General features: G+C 37.0%; 1 protein-coding gene and 1 pseudogene across 1 annotated transcript; both read right to left on the reverse strand.

Moving 5' to 3' along the window:
• Nucleotides 1-1,346: 1,346 nt before the first annotated feature.
• DNAAF10 (dynein axonemal assembly factor 10) lies at nucleotides 1,347-24,044 on the reverse strand. The gene is made up of 8 exons (XM_037527513.2): nucleotides 23,743-24,044; nucleotides 17,271-17,371; nucleotides 15,586-15,716; nucleotides 11,706-11,807; nucleotides 8,836-8,951; nucleotides 7,806-7,940; nucleotides 5,525-5,622; nucleotides 1,347-2,290 (listed from the first exon to the last, which is right to left on the reverse strand). Exons 1-8 carry the CDS (start codon nucleotides 23,923-23,925, stop codon nucleotides 2,083-2,085), a joined length of 1,074 nt encoding a protein of 357 aa, XP_037383410.1. The 5' UTR covers nucleotides 23,926-24,044; the 3' UTR covers nucleotides 1,347-2,082.
• Nucleotides 14,338-14,833, reverse strand: LOC119259017 (transcription and mRNA export factor ENY2-like; annotated as a pseudogene).
• Nucleotides 24,045-24,076: the final 32 nt, after the last annotated feature.

Here is a 24,076-nt window from a genome sequence, read left to right on the forward strand (position 1 = left end):
TCACTGACACTTTCCATAGCACAAAGAACAATATTGTGAGTGGAAACACAAGTTGGGTGACAATTCAAAAATTATTTTGAAGGATCAGACTCTGAATAGGAAGATCTTTGAGATAAGGCATACCAGTACTTTTGTGAATATTTTCCTTTTTAAGGATGCACAAGAGTGATAGATAATGGAAAAGAGATAGATAATGTCTAAGTATGTAAAAATATTGATATTTTCATATAAATATGTAATATGTAAAAAAAAATCAGTATTAAAGAAACACTAATCAGAAAGCATTATATCAGTTCCATTGACAGCATTTTTCTTTCTTGGTGGTATAATCTCACAATCAATGACAACTTATATTTAATGAAATCCAGGTATTTCTTTAATTATACTGCCAAATACAAGTGTTCTGAAAGAGAATTTCATACGTTTTGGTTTTCCTTTGAACTCAATAGGGATAGGCACTTTAAAGGTCAATTTAATTTTTAATCTCCATCATTATATGCCTAACATAGTTCTATAAAATAGTCTTGGAGTTTCTTAAGAAGTGAATTTTCTGAACTTAAATATTTATGCATACAAGAACTGGGGTACAGGCCAGAGGTGCGGGGCTGGGGGGTGGGGAGGTGGAGAGTGAGAGGATTCATCAGAGACTGAGTGGGGAACAGAACAGGAAGATCTACTGAAATAGACTGCTGAGGGGAGCAGCTGGTGAGACAGGAGAGGTCTGTTGTGCCTTGTGGGAAGCTCCCAGGCTGGGGATTGAGCTCATGCTGCAGAGGCCGTGGACAGCTTCACAGTGCTGTGCTTAACTCCTTGTGCCACCAGGAGGCCCGAAATCACAGGATTTTTATATATGATAAATGTTGTAGTGGTTCTGTCTCCTGCATGGAAAAATGGGAAGGTAGGCCTATGGAAATGTGGTAAAGACACTACCTCTGCTTTTTTTTTTTTTTTAAAAAAGATTTATTTATTTATGCATAGAAGAGCTGGGGTGCAGGCCAGAGGTGTGGTAAGGGGTTGGTGGGGGTTGAGAGGATTCACGAGAGATAGAGTTGGGAGCAGAACAGGCGGATTGCTGAGGGGAGCAGCAGGCAAGACAAGAGAGGTCTGCAGCAGTAGCTGCGGATTGCTTCACAGTGCTGATGCTTAAACCATTGTGTACCAGGGAGGCCCCTACCTCTGAGCTTTGCTAGAGATGCAATGAACACTGAAGAATCAAAGTGAGTTAAGAGGGACTTATCAAGCATTTATAAAGCAAAAGAACTGATGGTGTTGGCTTATGATTGTTAAGTTAAAAAAAAAAAAAAAAGAAACAAGGCTTCCATGGATTTCCAAAACAAATTTATTCATAAAACATATAAAAATATTTGGAAAAAAAAAAACAAACTACAAACCACCACCCCCCCCTACAATCTTGTACATCTCAGTATCACTTAAACACAGCCAACAACCAAAAGTCTCACTAGTGCAAATCCTGGTTTGTTTTTTTAAGTAAAAAAGAGGTCTTTTTAAGTCAGAGTATTTCAATTTATGAATGAATTAAACTGCTAATAACTGTTACCCAAATCTAGTCAGACCATGTCATTCTGTTATTTTACAAAGTAATGCTTTTAGAAGAAACTTACTGACATGGAAATCTCTCAAAATATATTTATGAAGGTTAATTCACAGTGGTTTTACCATGGCAAATCATTTAAAACCAAACTAAATGACACCTACTTCAGCAGTGTAAACACTGAAATGTAACACAAGTATGATGATAAGTATGAAACCTGGGGATGCCAAACAAACTTGATATATGATAGAGACAAGTATCACCTTCTCATTAGAAACAGCAGGAGAGGAACAGAGCAGGGCTGGGAAATGGCGATGCCCCATGCGCAGCAGCAAGCCTGTATTCAATGAGGTCACAGAAACATGGAGCTTGGCTTTCCCACCCAGAGAGAAATCAGTCCAGAAGTTTGCATTGAGGCCTTTTTTCTATCAGTTATATTCAACTTTGTTCAACGAGGGTCAGAGGATCCTAGAACATGGTCTAAATTCTGACTGTTTACTCTGGAAGGTTTTAAGTCCAAAATTTTCAGTTCAAATTTTATGGAGTTTTGTAATAATCAGTACTCTTACCATTTGATCAAATGAACTACAGATACAGAGGCCCCTTTTATCTGGACTCCAGTCTAAGCTTGAAATGGGCTGGGTGGACAATGTAACATTCTGCAGAAGGCTGACAGAACCTGCAACTCCCATCTCTACTCCTTCAGAATCTTTCTTGGATCGCTGAGCGGGGTATTCACTGAAAACAAAAGCACAGTAGTAAGAAGAGAAATTTAGGAATTATCATTTTACTTTTATACACATACTCCAATAACTTATTTCTCAGTTGATTACTAGAACTAAAAATACTGTAAGAATCTTTGTAATGTTGAAGTGTATGCAACCAGAAACTACGTATTTCCACTTTAATTCCCTCCTCCCAAAATCTCATAAAAAAGGGTTATTAGTTCTACTAAGCTTTTTCAACATTATTTCTGTTCAGCATTCTGTTCTCTTTTAATATTAAAGTTTCAGGTTAATCTAGCATTCTTTGATATATTTACACAGTGCTTTTTTTAAATTTTTTTTTTTTTCTTTTATAGAGGCATGTTTTATTTATTTATTTGTTTGTTTGTTCGTTTGTTTTGTTTATACATGCACTGGGTACAGTCAGAAGCGCGGGAGGGTGAGAGAATTCACCAGAGCCAGAACAGGGAGCAGAGCAGGCAGAAGGACCGAAGGACACCGCTGAGGGGAGCAGCGGGCGGCAGGAGAGGTCTGCGCGCCATGTGGGAACCTCCTCCGGTGGCCGGGGAGCAGCTGGGAATCGAACCGGCGCCGCAGAGGCCGCGGGCAGCCTTGCAACCCAGCGCTCAACTGCTGCGCCACCGGGGAGGCCCCACAGTGCTTTTTTTAATAAAAAAAAAAAAGATTTATTTATTTATACAAGCACTGGGTACAGTCAGAAGCGTGGGAGGGTGAGAGAAATCACCAGAGCCAGAGCGGGGAACAGAACAGGCAGACTGACGAAATACACTGCTGAGGGGAGCAGCGGGTGTGGCAGGAGAGGTCTGCGCACCATGTGGGATCCTTGCCGGCGGCCAGGGATCGAACCAGCATTGCAGAGGCTGCGGGCAGCTTTGCAGCCCAGTGCTCAACCGCTGCGCCACCAGGAGAGGCCCTACACAGTGTTCTTCATAAACTTTTATTATAGTTCTTCTCTGGATTCAAATTGCTAGACATTAGGACAAACAGTTACGTGCAGAGACAAAAGCAGTAAGCAGCACTTGCAGAATCTCTCCTGAACAATTCCAGAATGGAACACTGACACGGGTTTCTGACCCCACAGCTTCACTATACAGATCCTAGCCTAAGGACCTTCTGTGTACCATTTCCATGAGAAGGTGCTGCATTGTTTAAAGACATACAAGATGACACAAAGAAATGGAAAGATGTTCCCTGCTCATGAACTGGAAGATTTAACATTGTGAAAATGGCCACTTTGCCAAAGCAATATACAGATTCAATGCAATTCCTATCAAAGTTTCAATGGCATTCTTCAAAGAAATAGAACATTATTGAAATTTATATGGAACCACAAAATATTCCAAGAATAGCCAAAGCAATTCTGTCCCAACAAGAGGAAGAACAGTGGCATCATATACCTAGACATCAAACTATACCACAAATCCACAGTAATCAAAAGAGTATGGTGTTCAAATAAAAACAGGCACACAGACCCCAATGGAATACAACTGTGGGCCCAGAAATAAACTCACACTTATATGGACAGTCAATCTGTGACAAAGAGTTAAGATTATACATTGGAAAAAGGAAAGTATCTTCATCAAATGGCCTTGGGAAAACTGAACAGCCACAAGCAAAAGAATGAAACTAGACCTCTATCTCACACCACATACAAAAATTAACTCAAAATGGATTAAAGACTTGGATTTAAGACCTGAAATTATAAAATACATAGAAGAAAACACAGGTGAACAATGCCAAGAGATTTGAGACCCAAATACCACTGCTTCAACAAAGATAAAAGCAACTCCAACAACATTTGATTTTCTTCCAGCTGAAAATATAAGTTTATAAAATAGGAAGAGCTAAAGATTTAATAACTCATAAATACAATATGGTTTAGAGTTGAAAGAGTGGAAAGAGAAACACCCCTCCCCCTAAGGCAATGTGTTTTCAGTGAAATATAGAGGAACTTCTCTGAAGGTCTTTTAAAACCTACTAGGTATCAGTGATGATACACTACTTTGACTTCAAAAATACTAAAAATAACTATGTTCACAGCAGCACTATTTACAATTTCCAAATCATGGAACCAACCCAAGTGCCCCTCAACAGATGACTGGATAGAGAAATGGTGGAACATATCAATATATTAATGGAATATTACTCAGCTGTGAAGAAAGATGCACCGATGGCACTTGGGACAAAATAGATGGGGTTTTCAGGTGATTATGTTGAGTGAAATCAGTTAAAAGTGGAAGACAGATTTCAGATGGTTTCACTCATCTGTGGAAAATAAATACCAAAAAAACAATGGGCAACAGCATCAGGAAAGGGAAGCTCCAAATGATCTCTCTCAGGTCCTCTGTCAGCACTCTTCAAGCTCTCCCTCTACTCTTTGAATTAAACTAAGAGTGACAAGTGTTTCTAATTGTGGCCCTACTTTTCAGTACCGCTTCTAGTTTCTAAAAGGAACTAAGAAATAGAGAAGTATTTTGTAAATGTGAAAATCCTAGACCTGTGAGATGATTTTTATTTTTTAAATACCTTTCATTTATGGGCTTATGTTGATTTTCTTAAAAATCTTTTTTCTTGAGTCATGTTTAGAGAAAGAAATACCATTAACTTCCAACTTTTGTCAGACCTTTTCAAGAAGCAGCTGACCTGTCACCTGAGGGCCCTGAAGCTTCAGAGCACCGCGCCCAGCAACAGCTGCAGAAAGAAAGACAAGGTCTTCCCTAGAGACCAGTCAGGGACATGCTCTCTGGGCTGGTTCTGTCACAATGATGTTATTTGAACTTGAGAAAGTGAATTATCAGATTCTAAAATGAAGAATTCCCACCCTTTTCCTATCTTCTAGAGGAAGTGTTCCAATGATTAGACAATTGTATCTGATCAAAGTCTTTGGTTAAATTTTTCATACTAAAAATAATAAGCTAGCAAAAACCATGATATCAAATCGACAAAAAGAACTATTCCTGAGCTATTCCAGTATAAAGAAGACACAATTATAATGACAAATTAAGTGTGTCAAAAGAAAGTTGGTATTTACTAAGTAGAAAATAAGCACATTAGTGGAAAAAACACTGAGAAAATAACACTTATGTAATAACTATGAAATTTGAAATCATTTCAAAATGAACTAAGTCAAAGAAGAAAAAAATGACAATAAAAAAAGTTCAAGCTAATCCTACTTTACACCCACAGGTAACTTAAAAAGGAGCAATGTGCACTGGGAGAGACTTACTACTTCCAGAGATGAACGCTGCCGGCGCCCCCAGCTGTCAGAAAGAGCTCCCTGTTCTGGGGCAGGTGTCGGACCTGCCACACAGTAGATTTATGAGCCTATGTAGGATGAGAAGCACGCAAATGGTTTACAACGGATGAATAAAAATTTCCCCAGAAACCAAATCCTATAATTAAAGAATTTTCACATCTATATTTTCAACATATCTTATGCAAGTAATTACTTTCTAGTGTATCTTTTTATAATAATTGCTGAGATTTATAGAAGTACATAGAAATTAGGTAAAGCATCATTTCTCTTAGTTGCTTTTGAAACAAAGTTCTACTAACTTAAAAAATGGTATTAGATTAAAAAATCCATTTATATTTGCAATACCACATAAATTATGTAAATAGATTTTATACATTTTAATATCTGCAGCTCAGTTGGAGGGGGAAAGAAACTGAAAATACAAAAACATTCTCCCTCCAAAAGGGAAAAAAAGGTTAGCCTGAATTTTCTTAATATAGACTTAAAAAACAGCAGTTTCAGGTTCACAGCAAAATTGAGTGGGAAGAATTGAATTCCCATATAGAGAATGAATTTTAACTTAAAGCTCCTTGAGCCTTATCTTTAATTCATCAGCTTTAGACTTGTCTTCAAAATAAGGACCATGAGGACATATATGGTGTTTATGGAAATAATAAGCAAGGGCCTTTATCAGTAGTATTAAACTGAAAGATAAAAACCAGCCACAGGAAGGTTAATACTTGTTAGCATCTTAACACAGCCAGTAAATCTCTGCCAACAGTGCTATATTCACTGTGGAGAATTGAAGGGAGACAGACAGGCAAAGAAAGCAGGAAGGGAGGAAGGAATGCAGAAGCAATGAGACTGAAAGACTCAAAACATGCCACATTTAGGCACTTTACATTTTAGTGACTGATGAGTTCTGACACTTGATTTTAATCGTCTTTTTAAAAGAATTCACACCAGCAGATAAAACACAACATCTTAAAATGTACATTTTGTAAGTGTGTCAGAGTCCTCAAATGATTAGGTTCAAATCGTTTAAATTTATTTTGGTTTGTGGCTTAAACTTTTCTTTTTCTTCTGGAAGTTAATAAAAGCACAAAACGCAAGAGGGGAGATGACCTCAAAATACATCAGACACACTTAGCAACTACTGTATTAACTAAAATATAACCAAAAAATTTTGCAGACAAAACTACAATTTGCAGATCCTGAGAAATATATTACAATTTACATATATGGAACAATTTAGTAAAGTGCTTTCTACTGTTGATAGATATTAATATATTCTAAAATGACAAAGACAAAATATTCAATAATATCACAATGTATAATCGTACTGCAAAGAATTCAGTTCATCAGGCAGTGACAGTAATTTACATACAATAATGATTATTGTTAAGATAAAACATGAAGGTTTGAAACGTGCTACTGAATCTGTGGTGGAGGAAAATGAGCAAGGAAGTGAATTTTTATTTACTGAACAACCTACACATTTTAATCTATGGAAGCTACAAATCTATAGCTGATATTCACTTATTTTTATACTTCAGGACGCTCTGAGTCACCTTTCTAACACAACTCTTGCAAATGACAGGATGTTTCAGCATGAATTTTAAGTAAGCCCCTTACTCCAGACATATTTTTTTAATCAAGAATTTTCCTTTTCCTTGCTTTCTTCATCTGTTTTTCTGATGCTGTAATACCGTATGTTCCCCTCTAAGTGACCTCAAATACTATTAGGAACAGGCAAAGGAAAAATATATATGTATGTATGAATGAATAAATATTTTTGAGTATGTACTTAACCACAATGCTTTTATGTGTGTGAGTACTAACCACTAATGCTTTAAATAGTTTCATTTAATATAGCAAGCTGGAATACAAAATGTGATGAAATGACATGATATATATGAGATATTTTGAAAGATGAGTAAGTATTAATAGAAATATTTATTTATTAGAAAACACCAGGGTAGGTTTTGCTGCGATCCTAACATCAGTTATTTTTCATGTGATTGCTCCTAAGCCACACATTAAACTTCCTAGCCAAATGAGGTCTTTATTATAATCAAGGAGTCTAAAATTGATCAACTTTGGGAAGGTACTCTTTGTACAGAAAAACTTGTCAAGACTCCACAAGAATAAATTAAAAATAGCTCCCTTCATAGAAACACCTAGAAGGAACTGTGGTGACTAATTCTATTTATTAGTCTTAAACAAGCTATGAACAGTCTTCTTCATAGAAAGACATTTCCTTCTTATTTACCTTTTCTGAAACTGAGGCAAAACCTTTGGTTGGGTGCTGTGTTCTCATGTCAAAAACATGAAATTTTCCTTCCAGAGATGTAGCTACTAATTTATTCATACTGATGTCTTTTCTGTCAAACTCCAAGCTACACACCTGAAAAGAGAGAATATTTATTACTGATGTTTTAAAAATTATTTTTCAGGAAGTCTTTCAAACTAAGAAAAACAATGCTAAAATTATCAGCTCATATAAATGCAAAAATTTAAACAATCATTTAATTTTTGAACCAATGTATCACATACTTTCAACCATAAAAAAATTTGTTTAATGAAATTAACAAAACCATCTTGAGTTCCCTTATCCCACAGATGCATTCAGAAAGCCATAATTTAATTTTTTATATATATTACATAATTATTTTGTACATTTAAGGTTGACTTAATTTTATTTATTATTTTTATTTATTTATGCATATAAGAGCTGGAGGAGCAGGGGAGTAGCAGTGAGAGGATTCACCAGACACAGAGTGAGGAGCAAAACAGGCAGATCCACTGAAATACATTGCTGAGGGGAGCAGCGGGTGAGACAGGAGAGGTTTGCTGCCCCAAGTGGGTTAGCTCCCTGGCCTGGGCTTGAACTTCTGCTGCAGTGGCTGGCGAAAGCTTGACAGTGCGGAGACTTTAACCTCCACACCATCAGGGAGGCCCTAAGGTTAACTTTAGAAAAGAGGACAGAACTATATTCCCCATTGAAGGTATACAACTCAAGAACTAAAAATCTGAAAGTACCTGGGAGACTCTTCAGGCTTCATTGGCAGAAAGGGGCCTCTTACTAGTTCATCTTACTATCACATTACATGGCCCACAGTGGTGATGTGCCACTGAGGCTAGTGGCTTGCCTGGCATTGTCATGCCACATGAGGGCATGTGTTCACTCTCTGAAGAGAGAATCCCTGGTTTTCATTATAACCTCAAAACACAATCCAAAGGTGGTGAGGAGATGGATGAAAACATGCTCGGAGAAACTAAGGAATCCCAATTGACATTACCCCATTTTTTATGTTTGTCTCCCACCGCAATGACATATTTTTTAGATCAAACAGCTTGATATCCCCGTTGTCATAGCCAGCACAAACAACACGTTCCTCTTGATTATAAGCATTGCCTGAAAATCAACACACAACATTTCAGATCTTTATGTATGCTATTTGAAGACAGGTAGAAAAAAATCTTATGAAACTACACATATACCTTATACCAAATCAGATAAAGATATCACATTGGGTGGAATCTCATTTTACCTTTCCTAACAGAATAGCAAGATTATTAATTTGGTATCTAATATTTTTTTTAAAGGCTCATTGTTTGCGATTCTGTGCTAAAGCCATATGTGAAAGTGTATATTTGATTCTAAGGGAAAAGCTAAAGTTCTCTCTATATTGTATCTGCAAAGACAAACAGGCCAACTATGGTTTAAACATAGTTCTGTTGTTCATTGCTTTTGTTGGCAGGAATTATATTTGAATAAAACAGCTTTAAAACTGATTTATTGCTATTTTGCAAAATAGTGTCCTGTTGTGATCTCATTTTGGTAAGGCAACTTGAAACAATTTGTAGTACACTGCGATTAAATTCATCCTGCTTGGACCCTGGGATTTATTTGGAGATACTCTTCCCAAGGAAAATGTGTTGAGAGGCCCTTGCAACTATGGTAGGTTCTCTGGTCATCTTGTCCCATTGCTTTTGTTCACTGTCCCCAATACCTTCTTTCTCATAAACCCTAGCCCTGCATTTACACTGTGGGCTCTCTCTGGACAACACAACTGCATCTTAAACTCCTGATGTCCAAAACTCATCCCACTATCTTCCTCACTGCCCATAAAGAATCATAATGCCCCACCCACATGGAACTTTTCCAGCTTAAAACAGCATTTGCCCCGCAATCAGCTTCAAAATCAAGTCATCTTGGACCTATTCCTGCCTTTGTTCCCTTTGCTTAAAAATCTGCCAAATTCTATTTATTGTGTCATAAGATTATCTTCTGATCAATTCCCCTCTGCCCTGTCTCATTGCTTCTAACCTAAGTCTTCCTTAGGATACTGCCAAGAGCTTCAGAATCATATTCCTTCTGCTGTTCATCTTTCCCATTATATGCCATCAGTTTAATTTTTCTGAAGTTCTGATCCTACTTCATTTTTACAAAAACCTTCGAAGGTTTACCACTATCTCTGGACCATCTGGCCATGGCCCTGAGCCATCTCTAAGGCTATTCCTATCACTACTTCCTTCCTTCTACAGACTTTGTTGGACACTTTTCAACCTAGTCCTTATGCTTGAAATTACCTCCCAATTTCTGTAGTTCTAATCCTATAAATTCTTGGTTTAGGGTCAAAATGTTCTTCCTTCCCAGTCATCTCTCCATGGGATTCCTTCTGCGTTTATCCATGCCTCTTTTGATTTTTTATCATTTCTACATTGTACCATAATTATGTAAATAGCAGGTCTTCTTTACTAAACTGTAAGCTTCCTGAAGCTAGAATATGAGTCTGATTCATCATTGCCTGCCCACAGTACTTTTCATATATTTGGCAGTCATAAAAACAGTCAAATCAACAGATCAATTTTTTTAACTTAATGCCTTGCATTTAAGATTGTATTTATGTCAACTAGGTCAAAGATGAAAAGGTATTGGTGGACCCAAAGGTAATAACTTTCTAATTATTTTATCAATTAAAAATTTTTTTAAAGATTTATTTTATTTATTTATGCATACAAAAACTGGGTCTAAGCCACAGGTGTGGGGGGAGGAGGTGCGAGGATTCACCAGAGACAGAGGGGGAGAAGAACAGGCTGATTGACTGAAATACATTGCTTAGGGGAGTAGCGGCCAAGAAGGCGAGGTCTGCTGCACCATGTGGATTAGCTCCCTGGCCAGGGATGGAACTCATGCCGCAGTGGCTGGCGAACGCTTGATAGTGCTAAGACTTAACCTCTGCGCCACCAGGGAAGCCCTATTTTATCAATTTTTGGATGATTCTAAGTACTAATCTTGAAATTCTTCCTCAAAGTAGGTTTGTATATATTGCTCATAATATAAAAACAGGTAATTCCCATATAATAATTTATTTTAAAAACTGGAAACTGAAACTTTCCTCTGATTAAATAACACTTCAATTTTAAAGTAACATAAAAAGTTAAACAGTTTGCATATATATAGCTAAATATCACTTTAGTGTCTTATCTACATAGGATTATATTTTTTTAAAAAAAGGAGTAACAGAGGTTTAAAATATGTCACGTATTCTTTAGTAACAAAGTTATTTTAATGTTGGTGCTCAACAATGACCAATTAATCCCACAAAGTCATTATTCATTTAAAATATTTCAATAGAGGAATGTAGTTATCAAATGTATAAGAAATAATTTTGTAATGGCATAACCATTTTCTAGACAATAGACATATTCTGTGTAGAGTATAATGTAAGATTTGTTAGGTGACCCTTTGCATTTGAAGCTCTGCTCAGACCCACTAATAGCATTTGGTTCCAAAGTAGGTCAATATCATGTAGTTACAGAGAAGTACATATTAATACCAAATATTTTTGAGCACTTAATAATCTAGGCATAATCCTAAATAAGTACTAATTATTGAATCTTCAAAATGACATTAATAGTTCCATTACTAGCTATTAGTTCCATTTCATAGAACTGGTATTACTAGTTTCATTTTATAAACAAAGCAATCAAGGAACAGATGAGGTCGGAGTCCATAAGTAGTACAATGAGGATTTAAATCCAGGACCCTGAGGCTGACAACAACTGTCAGAATAATCCACGAAACAATATGAAAAGAAACTATCAGAACTTTCTTGACTTTATCATCTGATCTGTTTAGTGCAAGAGATCTTCAATAATTTACCAAATGCCACGGTCCAACAGTCTCTCCTGTTTTCTCCTTGTATAGGTTCCATATTAGCAACAGGATCATCTTTTTGCCTTGGGTCCCACACTTTCACAGTTCCTATCACAAATAAAAGTAAGATGGTAAAATGTCAATAAGAATGATGGCATTTCTTGTCTTCATTCTCCTCCTATGGCTTCCGTATATGTGGTGATATTATAGATGTTATAATATCTGAAAAATATTCACATTTTACTGACTTCTATTTGGGCAAGTTGCAAATAGTATCAGAAACATAACCCATGTTACTTTCCAAATTAATATATACAAAAAATCCCCACTGTTCCTAAGTTATCAACAATATATGAGTGACAAGAATAGAAATGTTGTGTAATGCAAACCATGTCTTATTTTGTTTGAGCCTAAAACTAGTGTTTTTATTTAGAATAATACCAGTATCATTTCGATTTTAATTTTTTTCCTTACAAGCCATATAATCATTGGCATTTTTCTTAGACAAATGAATAAACTCTAATTTTTACATCTATGGTTTCTTACATGGCGTTTTAGAATACTATTTCATAGACAATTAAGTTTAATTTCCCTTGGCAATAGAGAAGAGGGAAATATTAACAAATAATTCTTCTCAATTGAATTCCAACCCTCTCATTTTAATGCAAATTACAGGACTACTAACTAAATGGTGTCACTGCCAAGAAGAAATGCAAATGCATGTAATAAAATGGCTAAAAGGCAAGTACAGGAGAAAAAACCGGAAAAGGGCAAAAAATCCCTAAAAGAGATAATAAACTCAAGAAAATGGAGCTATCTCACTAGATATAATTCCAAGGATAAAATTAAGTTGGTTACTTAAAAGTCTGCTTTAAGGAGAATAAAATATCCCACAAATGTGACAAGAGGTTATTCTACTACTCTATAAGACTCATAGAAATTGATAAGATTCATATTATAATAAGTTTGCAAGAGTTAAATGTGCAAGGAATATAAACTGACAATTCCGAGCAAAATTAACTAGAACACAAATATGGAAATGAGTTAACACAAATTGAAATGAAGTGCCATTTTTATTTATTAAATTATGGGAAAAAGGGAAAAATCAGTGCTGTGTAATGGCTGGAAATCAACCTCATCTCTTATAGCTGATAACATAAATAGGTATGTTGGGAAGTTTGATAACTTTAAAATTCAACAGTGAATGATGACATTTGATTATTATTATGGTACTATAACACATAGTATTATGTATATTTTATTATGCATACTATATAGTATTATTATAGCGTTATGATCAACACAAAATATGCTCATTCCAAAGAAGTTATATATATGATGATATTCATTTCTTCATTTTTTAAAAAAGATTTATTTATTTATGCATGCAAGAACTGGGGTACAGGACGAGGTGCAGGGAGGGGGTGTGAGAGGATTCATCAGAGACAGAGTGGGGAACAGAATAGGCAGACTGACTGGAATACACTGCTGAGGGAAGCTGCAGGCAAGACAAGGGAGGTCCGCTGCACCATGTGGGTAGCTCCCTAGCCATACGGGGATTGAACTCATGCTGCAGAGGCTGCAGATAGCTTCACAGTGCTGCACTTTTTCTTTTTTTTAATCTATTTTATTTTATTTTTAAATATTATTTAATTTTATACATTTTTTACATCACTTTTCATTTTTGTACAATGTATGCATTTTCTTCTCAGTTATAGTGCCTGTGAAATTCCCACCACCCATTCACCCGTGAACTATCACCATGGTCCCTTGTCCTCTTCCCACCCCTGTTTTGATCCTACTCTCTTTTCTCCCTCCACAGAATGTCTTTGGTTTATAGTTGCCACAGTGCTGTGCTTAAACCCTTGCGCTACCAGGGAGGCCCTCTTCATTATTTTTAAGTCACTCTCCCAAAATAATAAACAAAAACTTAAAGCAAATTGAATGCTTATTATCAGGGTCATGGTTAAAGATACTGTGACACATCTATAGGATGGAATGTTATATAGTTATTTAGTTGATTTGGCTAGTTTTTCAATGACTGCTCCAGATGATGAGGAAATTGTTTTAAAAGAAAAGTGAGATTGAGATGGTATTTAGGTCGCCCAAGCTACTACTGGTCTAAGACTGGGCTGCCCAAGAGTAAACCAAGATGCAAAAATGACAACAGTGATTAACAGAAAGTTGATAGACATTGGAGAAAGAGAATGCCTCAAAGAGTTGCTGAGAGCTTACATAATATTATTTATTTATATATATATATATATATACACACATATATTACACATATATTATGTAAACTGGAAAGAAAAAATGTTCTAATGGTCATGCTAGTGTAAAAGATTAAATGTTAGTTTCCCTTCTATATTACATACTGCTTTTATGATTGAAAACAAAATTGATTTCTAAAATACAGCCATTCTTGGGTAACTATTAGAAAATTACATCTGACTTTTCTTTTTCGTACTCATGAGCTATTTATTAAAATATTACATCATAGAAAATCAATACAGTGTATATATCATTACTGAAAAAAGTACAGCATTATACAAAAAAGGATGTTGGAAAATGATTCCTAATTTTTCTCAAGCTTTACTGTCAGAGATAAAACCATAAAACATTACAACCTAATTCAATCTTAAAGGCTGGCATGCTACACAAGGAATGTTCTTATTTTTTGTTGAAGCTCTTTCTTTATACTGTCAGGTACCAGGGCTCTGCCACCAAGTCATTAACAGTAATATATTCTAAACTCTTTTCTTTAATAACCCCTCTACAGTGTGCCTTCAATTGATCTTTCCAGCCACATTTAATTATTTTATCTCTCAGCAACTCCTTGAGGCATTCTCTTTCTCAGTTTCTATCAACATTCTGTTAATCACTATTTTCATTTGTACATCTTGGTTCATTCTTGGGTCCACACTTTAGACCCTCAGTAGCTCAGGCACTTAAATAACCATTTCACTTTTCTTTTAAAACAATTTACACATGGTCTTGAGCAGTCATTAAAAAAATAGTCAAATCAACTAAATAATCTATCCCTCATGACGAGCAAAATTCTGATTACAATCATTCAGAACACCTTTGGTACCAAAGACCTGTCCCATGGTAGTCACTACATGGTGGCAAAGTAGGGTCAGTGCCCTTGAAGATTTCTACAATGCTCTGTGGAAGGATCACAAAACTTCAGTTTTCAGCCAGCTGTCAATATGACAATTTTCACAAGTACTAATTCTGCTTTTTTAAAAAAGAAAATGAAATGCTGCCACCCACATTATATCATCAGCTGCCTCAAAACCCTGTAAAGAAATTTGAAATCCTTCAAGGCTCATAAGAAACTATGGTTCTTAGTACTTGAACTAGCTCAAAACTAAAACAGTAAGTTCCATGCCTCTCTCTCTCTCTCTCTCTCTCTCTCTCTCTCTCTCAATACCCAAACTCTCAAATAATTGAGGGATATATAATCAAACACAGCTAGCAAGAAAGGTGAATGAGGCCTTCCTGGTGGCACAGGCGTTAAGTCTCAGTGCTATCAAGCTATCGTCAGCCACTGTGGCATGAGTTTGATTCCCAGCCAGGGAGCTAACCCAGATGGCGCAGCAGACCTCTCCTGTCTTGCCTGCTGCTCCCTTCACCAGAGTATTTCGGTACATCTGCCTGTTTTGCTCCCCACTCTGTCTCTGGTGAATCCTCTCACCACCAGTACCTCTGGCCCACACCCCAGTTCTTGTACGCATAAATAAGTAAATCTTAAAAAAAAAAACAAAAAAAACAAACGAGGATGTTAGACTGGGGTGTCAATATTACCAAAGATTTTCATAGGGAGAGGATATACTGTTAAATAAAGATTTAGCTTAAAAAAATTAAAATATATAGAGTGACTTACCATCTCGGCTGCCAGTCACAATTTCAGGTGCTCCTTCCCCAATTCCAAGTCCACCCACACCATCTATAGTATTTATAATTTCTTTATGGCCCTTTACAGAATATACTGGGATTTCTGGAGCTTCCAAATTCCTAAACAACAGATTAGATGTTAGCTAATGCATTGGAAAAAAAAAAGCCACTAACTTTAACTTGGGATTTCCAGAGTAAAAAATTAAAAGAAACAAAAACTCAATGTTGTCACTATCTTATGCCAAATGACTTGGTGAAATATAAACAAAATCTAATTTTTCTGTCACACATTGCATTTTTAAAAGTGGACGGTTATAGCTCTTTATTTACAAAGGCAGAATGTTAAATGCTAGCACCAAACAGCATTTATGGAAATAAATATTGATAATATTAGTCAAACATCTAAAAAAAAAAAAACTATCACAAAAACAAAAAGGCTACCCAATGCCTGGGAGAAGATATTTGCCCATCACATGTCCAACAATGGGTTAATTTCCAAAATATATAAAGTACTAATATAACTCACCAATAAAAATACAAATAAGCCAATAAAAAACAGGCAAAAGGTCTAAATAGACACTTATCTAAAGAGGACATACCATATGGCCAACAACATACGAAAAAATGTTCAGTATCACTCATTATAAAAGAAATACCAATCAAAATCACAATGAGATATCACCTCACACCTGTGAGAATGTGTATATCAAAAAGATTGGGAACAACAAAAGCTGATGAAGATGCGGACAAAAAGAAATACTCATTCACTGTTGGGTGAGAATGTAAACTGGCATAACCTCTAAGGAAACTGGTATGGAGATTCCTACAAAACAAGATGAAAATACTATATGATTTAGCAGTACCATTCCTAGTTATTCATCCAAAGAATATGAAAATACTAATGTGAAAAGTTTTATGCACACTTATGTTCACAGCAGCATTATTCACAATGACCAAGTCATGGAACCAACCTAAATGACAAGCAGCAGACAGAAGAATAAAGAATTTGTGATGTATACACACATGCACACATACTCACACACTCAATGGAATGCTATGCAGATATTAAAAAGAGGAAATAGATTGTCTCTCAGCCTTTTGTCTAAGATAAAGTATAAAAGATGAAATAGTGCCTTTTGGGAAAAATGGCTGGATCCTGAGGAGACACGGTAAGTGACATATATCAGAAAGTGCAAGACAGTTACTGGATTGTTTTATTCATTTGTGGATTATAAATAAACCAAGAAAAAAAAATTGGCAAACACAACCAAACAACTCTAGATTCTGAAAAATACTGTATTTACCAGAGGAGATGCAGGGGGAAGTAGGGGAAGGGGGTAAATGTGATAGCATAATGGCACTGGGGCTTTGGGAGACTGTGAGTGAAGCACGTGCACATGTTAAGGTGAAACTGTAGCCCCCAAATTTATATGACTAGCAAATCAATAAAATTTGATTTTGAAATCTAAAAAAAGGTTAGTATTTTAAAATAAGAGTTTGATGAATGAAATCTAGAAATATACATTAAAAGATTACCCTGACATTTTTAGAAAGTTAAAATTGAACAAGAAAAGAAACATTTTAAAATTAGAATTCTCTTCTACAGAGGAATAGTATTGAGACTATCAAAGAAATTTCTTATCTCGTATCTTAATACTGATTAAATAATCTTACCATATATGAAGGTTTCCATCAAAATCTCCAGTAGCTAAATATCTCTGCTGTAAAGACGTTGCACCAAATGTTCCACACTTAATGGGTTTGGCCTTTTCAATCTTGATAGAAGGAAGGGAAAGAAGATACATTATTTATGTAAGCAGCTATTTATAATCTGTGATATTTATGGCTCAATTATGGGATTTAAATAAGGCACATAATATAAAACACTATTAAAGCATTTTTTTTGATAAAAATCACTTTTCCTTTAGTAATTTTTCTATAGTTTAAAAGTATGGAACTGTCAAAAATAACGCATTTAATTTGCCTTTCCTCTCATCTTGCTTTAAATAAGACATTTAAATGCTGAAAAATCTACCATTTCCACAAGTTCACAAATATGAAAATTTCAGCAAAGTGGTATTCTTTAAGGTCCTTGCCAGATATGAGAGCATAGAAAAGATCTTCCTTCAGATAGCTACAAGAACAAAAATGTTTATGTGACTCTTATGGCTTTCCCTGAAAAGCCCCATACTGAAAATGTTTTTCTCCTATTCTCTCTGGAATCCTTTCAATGCATGGAGATTGTATATCTGTGTGTAGTAAAGGCACTGATATTAGTATGGATCAGCCAATCTTTGAGGGTTTTTTTATTCTATATATAAGTACTATATATAAACATATTAGTAAAACAAGCATACACCAATGCACTATTTAAGGTAAGTGGCTGAGAGAATTCACTGAAGACCATCATAGACTATGAGACTATAGCCTAGAGCTTCATAGACTTGTCCAGTTCAATCATCCAACATTAATGAGTTTGCTACCATATACAAGTCAATGAAGTAGGCATAAGAAGATACAAAGACCAGCCTCCCCGGTGGCGCAGCGGGTTGAGTGCCGCACTGTGAAGCTGCCCGCAGACTCTGCGGCGCTGGTTCGATCCCCGCCAGCTGGCGAGAATCCCACATGGCGCAGCAGACCTCTCTTGCCCGCGCCCGCTGCTCCCCTCAGCAGTGTCCTTGGTCCATCTGCCTGTTCTGCTCCCTGCTCTGTCTCTGGTGAATTCTCTCACCCTCCGGTGCCTCGTACCCCAGTTCCCGTATAAATAAATTAAAAAAATAAAAGAAGATACAAAGACTAGCCATGACCTCAAAGAATTTACAACCCAAATATCAGTTCCTACTTGACCCTCCCACATAAGATACCTGCAACATATACTCTGTCTCTGGATACTTCAAGTGGTGTAACAATTAGACTATGTGTAATATAGTCATTTTTTTTTTTACTGAAAAATGTCTTCCTTGTGTAGAAAGAACTATCCAATATTTCATGGTGCTCCAAAAACATCATCACCATGTACAGATATTCTGACACCTAAGCATATCTGAAATTCCCTGCCTTCAAGAAACCAAACTGAGAACCACACTATGACATGCTAGGCCCTATCCTAGATATTATCACTTTTATTATTTTCCCACTGTATATCCCTTTATTATTATTATTTTTTTGACAAAGGGCAAAAACTCTCTATAATATGATTCTAAAGGTGAGAAAAATGTAGCCACACTTAGAGGCACAGACTCACAAGAATGGCATGAGAAGGCCTGTCTCTGACCCCATTTTCTGCTTTTGCCCCTTCTCTCTACTACCCTCCAGCCACACCTGCAGCCTTCTTTTCCTTCTTCAGACACTCAGAAGACATTTCCACCTTGGGGCATTTGTATTTACTATTCTCAGTACTCTTCCCTCAGATGATCCTGTCTTCCTTCTCCCAGCTCATATTTCAGATCAAATGTCACCTCCTCTCGGAAGTCTCTTGGCCCCTCTATGCAGAAGCAACACCCCCAACTCACTAGGACTTACACTGTTAATCTTCATTGCACTTACCAACAGAATTATTTTATTATTTTATTATTATTTATTATTTTCAATTTTCTACCTCTTCCCTTTTAGAATGTGAGCACTGTGAGAGTGGGTCCTTATCTTAATCTGTTCAATCTACATTTGTGGAATGAAAATGTAAGTGAACATCTATTCGCTTCTCACTGCTAGAGCTGGAGAGAAACCACTGGCAGGATTCACATTCTAATTTCTCCCACCATGTTTTCCCACCCCACCACTGACATATAGTAGTTTCTGGTGTCATTTACATGCAATTATGAAAATGCCATCCATATATTGAACACCTATAGATCAGATACTGTTGTAGATGTTCTAGACCAGACCACCCCTTCACTTTCTAGCATACACCACTCTGGAGGCTGAGTGTTTGGAACACCCCAATCCAGATGAGGAAACAGGCTCAACTGATCAAGAGATGTGCCCAAGGTTCCTAGAGCCAGGTGGACTCCAAGCTCTTTCTACCAAATCAGGCTGCCTCCGGGCCTATATGTCATCAGTTAAATAAACGTTTTATTATGTAGCTCCCATTCCATAAACTTCAGTCATGAGAAGTACCCAAGAAATGGAAAGGGCTAGCGAAGTTAACAGCATGGGTGTGAATTACAGTTACTTTCAGATTTGTGTCCTCTGATTTTCACCTTCATTAATATTTTTATAAGGCATAAACAAACATTTAGGGTTCTCTCATGCTCTCTTTTCTCATGTCAAAGAAATATAAAGAGATTTACAGATACTAGTGGTCTATTGTACAAGAATCAAATTAAACTCAAAATATACATTTTAAAAACCTCACAAATAAACAGCAGTGAAGGCTGCACTTTCCTCAAAAGGGTTGAGCTATGCTGGCAAATGGACTTATACGAGCAGAGGCATTTTCTCCTTCCTCAGACATTCATGGAAATGGTAACAGTAATTTAAGAGGACACTGGAATGAAGCTAATTTTTTCTAGTTCAGAAAAGGGCTCCCTTCCTGCCTCTGTGAAATGTTTCACCTTTGGAAAAGAAAAGATGTAAAGAATTCAGTGGTTGCTTAAGGTTTTTTTTCTCGAAGAAAATATTTTCTAGAAAACCAACTGGTTATTAAAAAAAGACCTATTTTGTGAAATTTGTTCCACAAAGAAAATCAGCATATATTAATAACTCTGGTTACATGATACTGAAAATGACCATCAACAATGGTCCTATTTGACCTAGCTGTTGGTTTTCTGTGCTACAATAAGTTACCATGAATAAAGAAGCCACTATCGATAATTCCAAGAGAGCTATTTTTGTTCTCTCTGTGGGTAGGTCTAGTACAGCTTGTCAGTATTTCCTCCTCCACATCCTGGCACTACTTAATTAACATTAAAAGGTTTAGTCAACCAAATGTTAACAAGCAGTGAATTCAGTGGCACAGGGGCTAAAAAAGCAGAACTTTATTAATGTAATACTAATTTTTAAAGTATAAACATCCCTAACTATGATTCTATTTTTCAGGACTATCCCAGTCCTTTGTGCCAATTAGAAAAAAGATATTCCTTTATAAGCTGATAAAGTCACCTGCCTGTAAGCTTGAAAAGACAGGGATTCTGCTCACCCTTAAGCCCATGCCCATAGCTATGTGTGAAGAAACAAACTCAATTATACACTACCTGCATTTCCCATCTAGCCTCTTAGTAACAATGTTAGGAAGACACCAACAAGACCCATTTACTTCCTTCACAGGTTTTTATCTTGGATGCATTGACTTTGGAGCACATGATTTAAAGTAGATGCACAATGACAGGATAAAGCATGCTTCCCAACATTGTGTTTTTTTTTTTTTTTTTTTATAGAGAGGCATGTTTTCTTTCTTTCTTTCTTTCTTTGTTTTGTTTATACATGCACTGGGTACAGTCAGAAGCGCGGGAGGGTGAGAGAATTCACCAGAGCCAGAGCGGGGAGCAGAGCAGGCAGAAGGACCGAAGCACACTGCTGAGGGGAGCAGCGGGCGGCAGGAGAGGTCTGCGCGCCATGTGGGACCCTCCTCCGGTGGCCGGGGAGCAGCCGGGGATCGAACTGGCGCTGCAGAGGCTGCGGGCAGCTTCGCAACCCAGCGCTCAACCGCTGCGCCACCGGGGAGGCCCCCAACATTGTGTTTTAATAAATAATTCAACTATCTCAATGGTTGTCAACCCTGGGACTTGTTGGAGTCACCTGGGTGGAAATTTTAAAATACTGATGTCCCAGGTCTCACCTCAGTCTAAATTAAGAGTCTTACTGCATCAGAATTTCTAAGATTTTAAAAATATACACTAAAAAACACCCAACAACAAAAACATACTCATGTGATCCCGATGCACATAAGCGGAATCACTGAACCTGTGATTGCCTATATTCTCTTCCACTGTATCATCACAGTTCAATACAGTGAATTCTTATAGGTGTTTTTGCATTTGATTTATTCTCACTTTTGACAGTAGGCTCTCTAGGAGAAGGTACTCATCTTTCAATTACCTCTCATCCTTCTTAAGCATAGGACCTTGAAATAAGAGGTTTTCAATAGATAGTTTACCGTAGAATCAGAAGACTCAGGGGATACAGGTAGAATATAAAAAGTGGCTATTCCTAGGGTTAAGATTATGTGTGATATTTTCTTCTTTTTCCTATCTATATTTTTAAAATATTCCATCATGAATGCATAATACTTGAGGCAAAATTTTAAAAATTTGCTAGAATTCCCTAGAATCTGTAGAAAAAAACTAAGAGTACTATTTCATTTTATAAAACAAGTGTACTCCTGAAATGTACCCAAATTATGTAATTCTTATTTTTAAAAAGACACAAGTCTGTTGAGGCTCTCTTGTTGAGTTCTGATTGGTATTTTTTCCTATTAAGTTTCTTTTAGCTTGCCAATGTTTCTCATTTGTTCAAACCCATCAATCCAACTGTTTAATAATAAAAAAAAAAATCTAAGTTTCCCAAGTTCCACCCTTTTACACACATACATTCACTCGTTCTTTCAACAAGTCATTTATTGAGTGGCTGTTCCTTACAAACCACACTTAGGAATCTTTTCTCACTCTCCAGGAGCTTACAATCTAATTAGAGTAAGTGGACAGAATGATATATTTGTCAGAGAGATACTAAGTACCAACTGAATGCAATATAAAGATAACTCACTTTGCATGAGGTTCAGGAAGGACTTCATAAATCAAATAATCTGAATTGAACCTTAGAATAGCAACAGGTAAGTGGGGGTTGAGTGGCAGCATAAGGAAAAGTGGAAAAGAAAAAGTCATGGTTAGAAACTGAGTAGAATGCCTGGCTAGAAGGGGCAAACTAAACAAGAAAACGAGCAATCCTAGAAATTCTAAGTGGGATGATGTAGATTATAGCTTTACATACCTACCATTTCTCAATCTTCCCTGATGTCTACTTTGACCTAGGGTTTTTGAGGGTTTACAGCCCTAAACAGCTGACTATGACTGATTATTTGTTTTCAGGCAGCCCAAATCAACTCTTTTAAAATAAAATTGTTAGGGAATATTATTCTATAGTTCTTTCACTTGTGATCTTTACAAAACCTGTAAACCTGATGTTGCACCCAGTTTAAAGTCCTTCAATACTATTCCATTTTTCTTAGAAAAAAAGGGGTATATCTCTTTAAAAGCTGCAGCTCTACAGATATTTGACACTTTTGGTCCTGCTTACCCCTCCTGTTTCTTAATAAAACTCTCCCATCGCTGGGCTTGCAAATATGCTGTTTCCGAACATGCTGTTTGGTTTGGAAATCTCTACTTCAAAGTTGGCTTAGTTTCTATTCATCCCAAACCTGTTTTTACGCTCACGGGAACGTGTTCCTTTATGTTAAAAGAATTCGTCCAGGTTTGCATTTATGTACCGTTGGTTTGACTACTTAACAGTCTCCCACTAAAAAGTAAACTATTGAGTGGGGACATTGTCATTCACATGCCTAGGATACCAGACAATATACTGATACTTGCTGAGAGAATAGATATGTTAGGTCGTCTCTTTCAATTACACTGTAGGTACCCCGGTGGCTATTTTGACTCTGCTTCTTCGAAGAACATTTGACTAACATGGATCTATTAACAGATCTTCCACAAACAAGTGCGCATTGCCCAGGAAGGCCTCGAATTTAGAAACCAAGTCTTAACTTGGTTTCTTGTTGCACCCAGTTTAATGTCCTTCAATACTGTTCCATTTTTCTTAGAAAAAATCTCTTTAAAAGCTGCAGATCTACAGATCTTTGAAACTTTTGGTCCTGCTTACCCGTCCTGTTTCTTAATAAAACTCCCCATCGCTGGGCTTCCGAGAGCGCGCGATGCGAGGGTGGCTGGAGAAAGTGGCCGGCTAGGGAACGGATGAACTAGCTCACCAAAGAGGATTCAGGACTCGGAACCACAAGTGTTTTTATTACGTTGGAAGTATTCCTCAGTCTGCGATCAGCTTTGCTAGTCCCGTGCAGTCGAGCTGTGCTTTGGGGGACATTGGACTAAGGTTTTAGCAAGAAAAGAATGCAGAGTCCCTCATCCCTGACCCACATTCGCCCCCAAGAGCAGTCCCAGATCTTCGAACTGGGCAGTGTCGACCTGGCACCCACCTCCCGGAGCAGCTTGAGGTCCCCTTGCTGGATCTCGTACAGCTGAATGACGCCGGTGCCCCGCGCAAAGTTGCCCATGGTGACGAATTTCGCGCTGCACGGCACCCACTTACAATCAAACACCGTGTAGTTGAGGCCCTTCTGGATATGGGCGATAATCTGAGGTTTCTCAAAGGCCGACATGTTCCAGCCAACTTCACGTTCGCAAACCGGTACACCCGGACGCCTCCAATACACTAACGTGGAAACCAAACTCCAAACAGAGAAGACTGTTTGTCTCTCCCGGTTGCCGTACTCGGCCCCCGACGCCCTAGCCAGTTAGGTTTAGCTGTCC

This window comes from Talpa occidentalis, unplaced genomic scaffold, assembly GCF_014898055.3.
Source record: "Talpa occidentalis isolate TD23 unplaced genomic scaffold, MPIMG_talOcc4v2.1 talOcc4.5, whole genome shotgun sequence".
Taxonomy (NCBI): domain Eukaryota; kingdom Metazoa; phylum Chordata; class Mammalia; order Eulipotyphla; family Talpidae; genus Talpa; species Talpa occidentalis.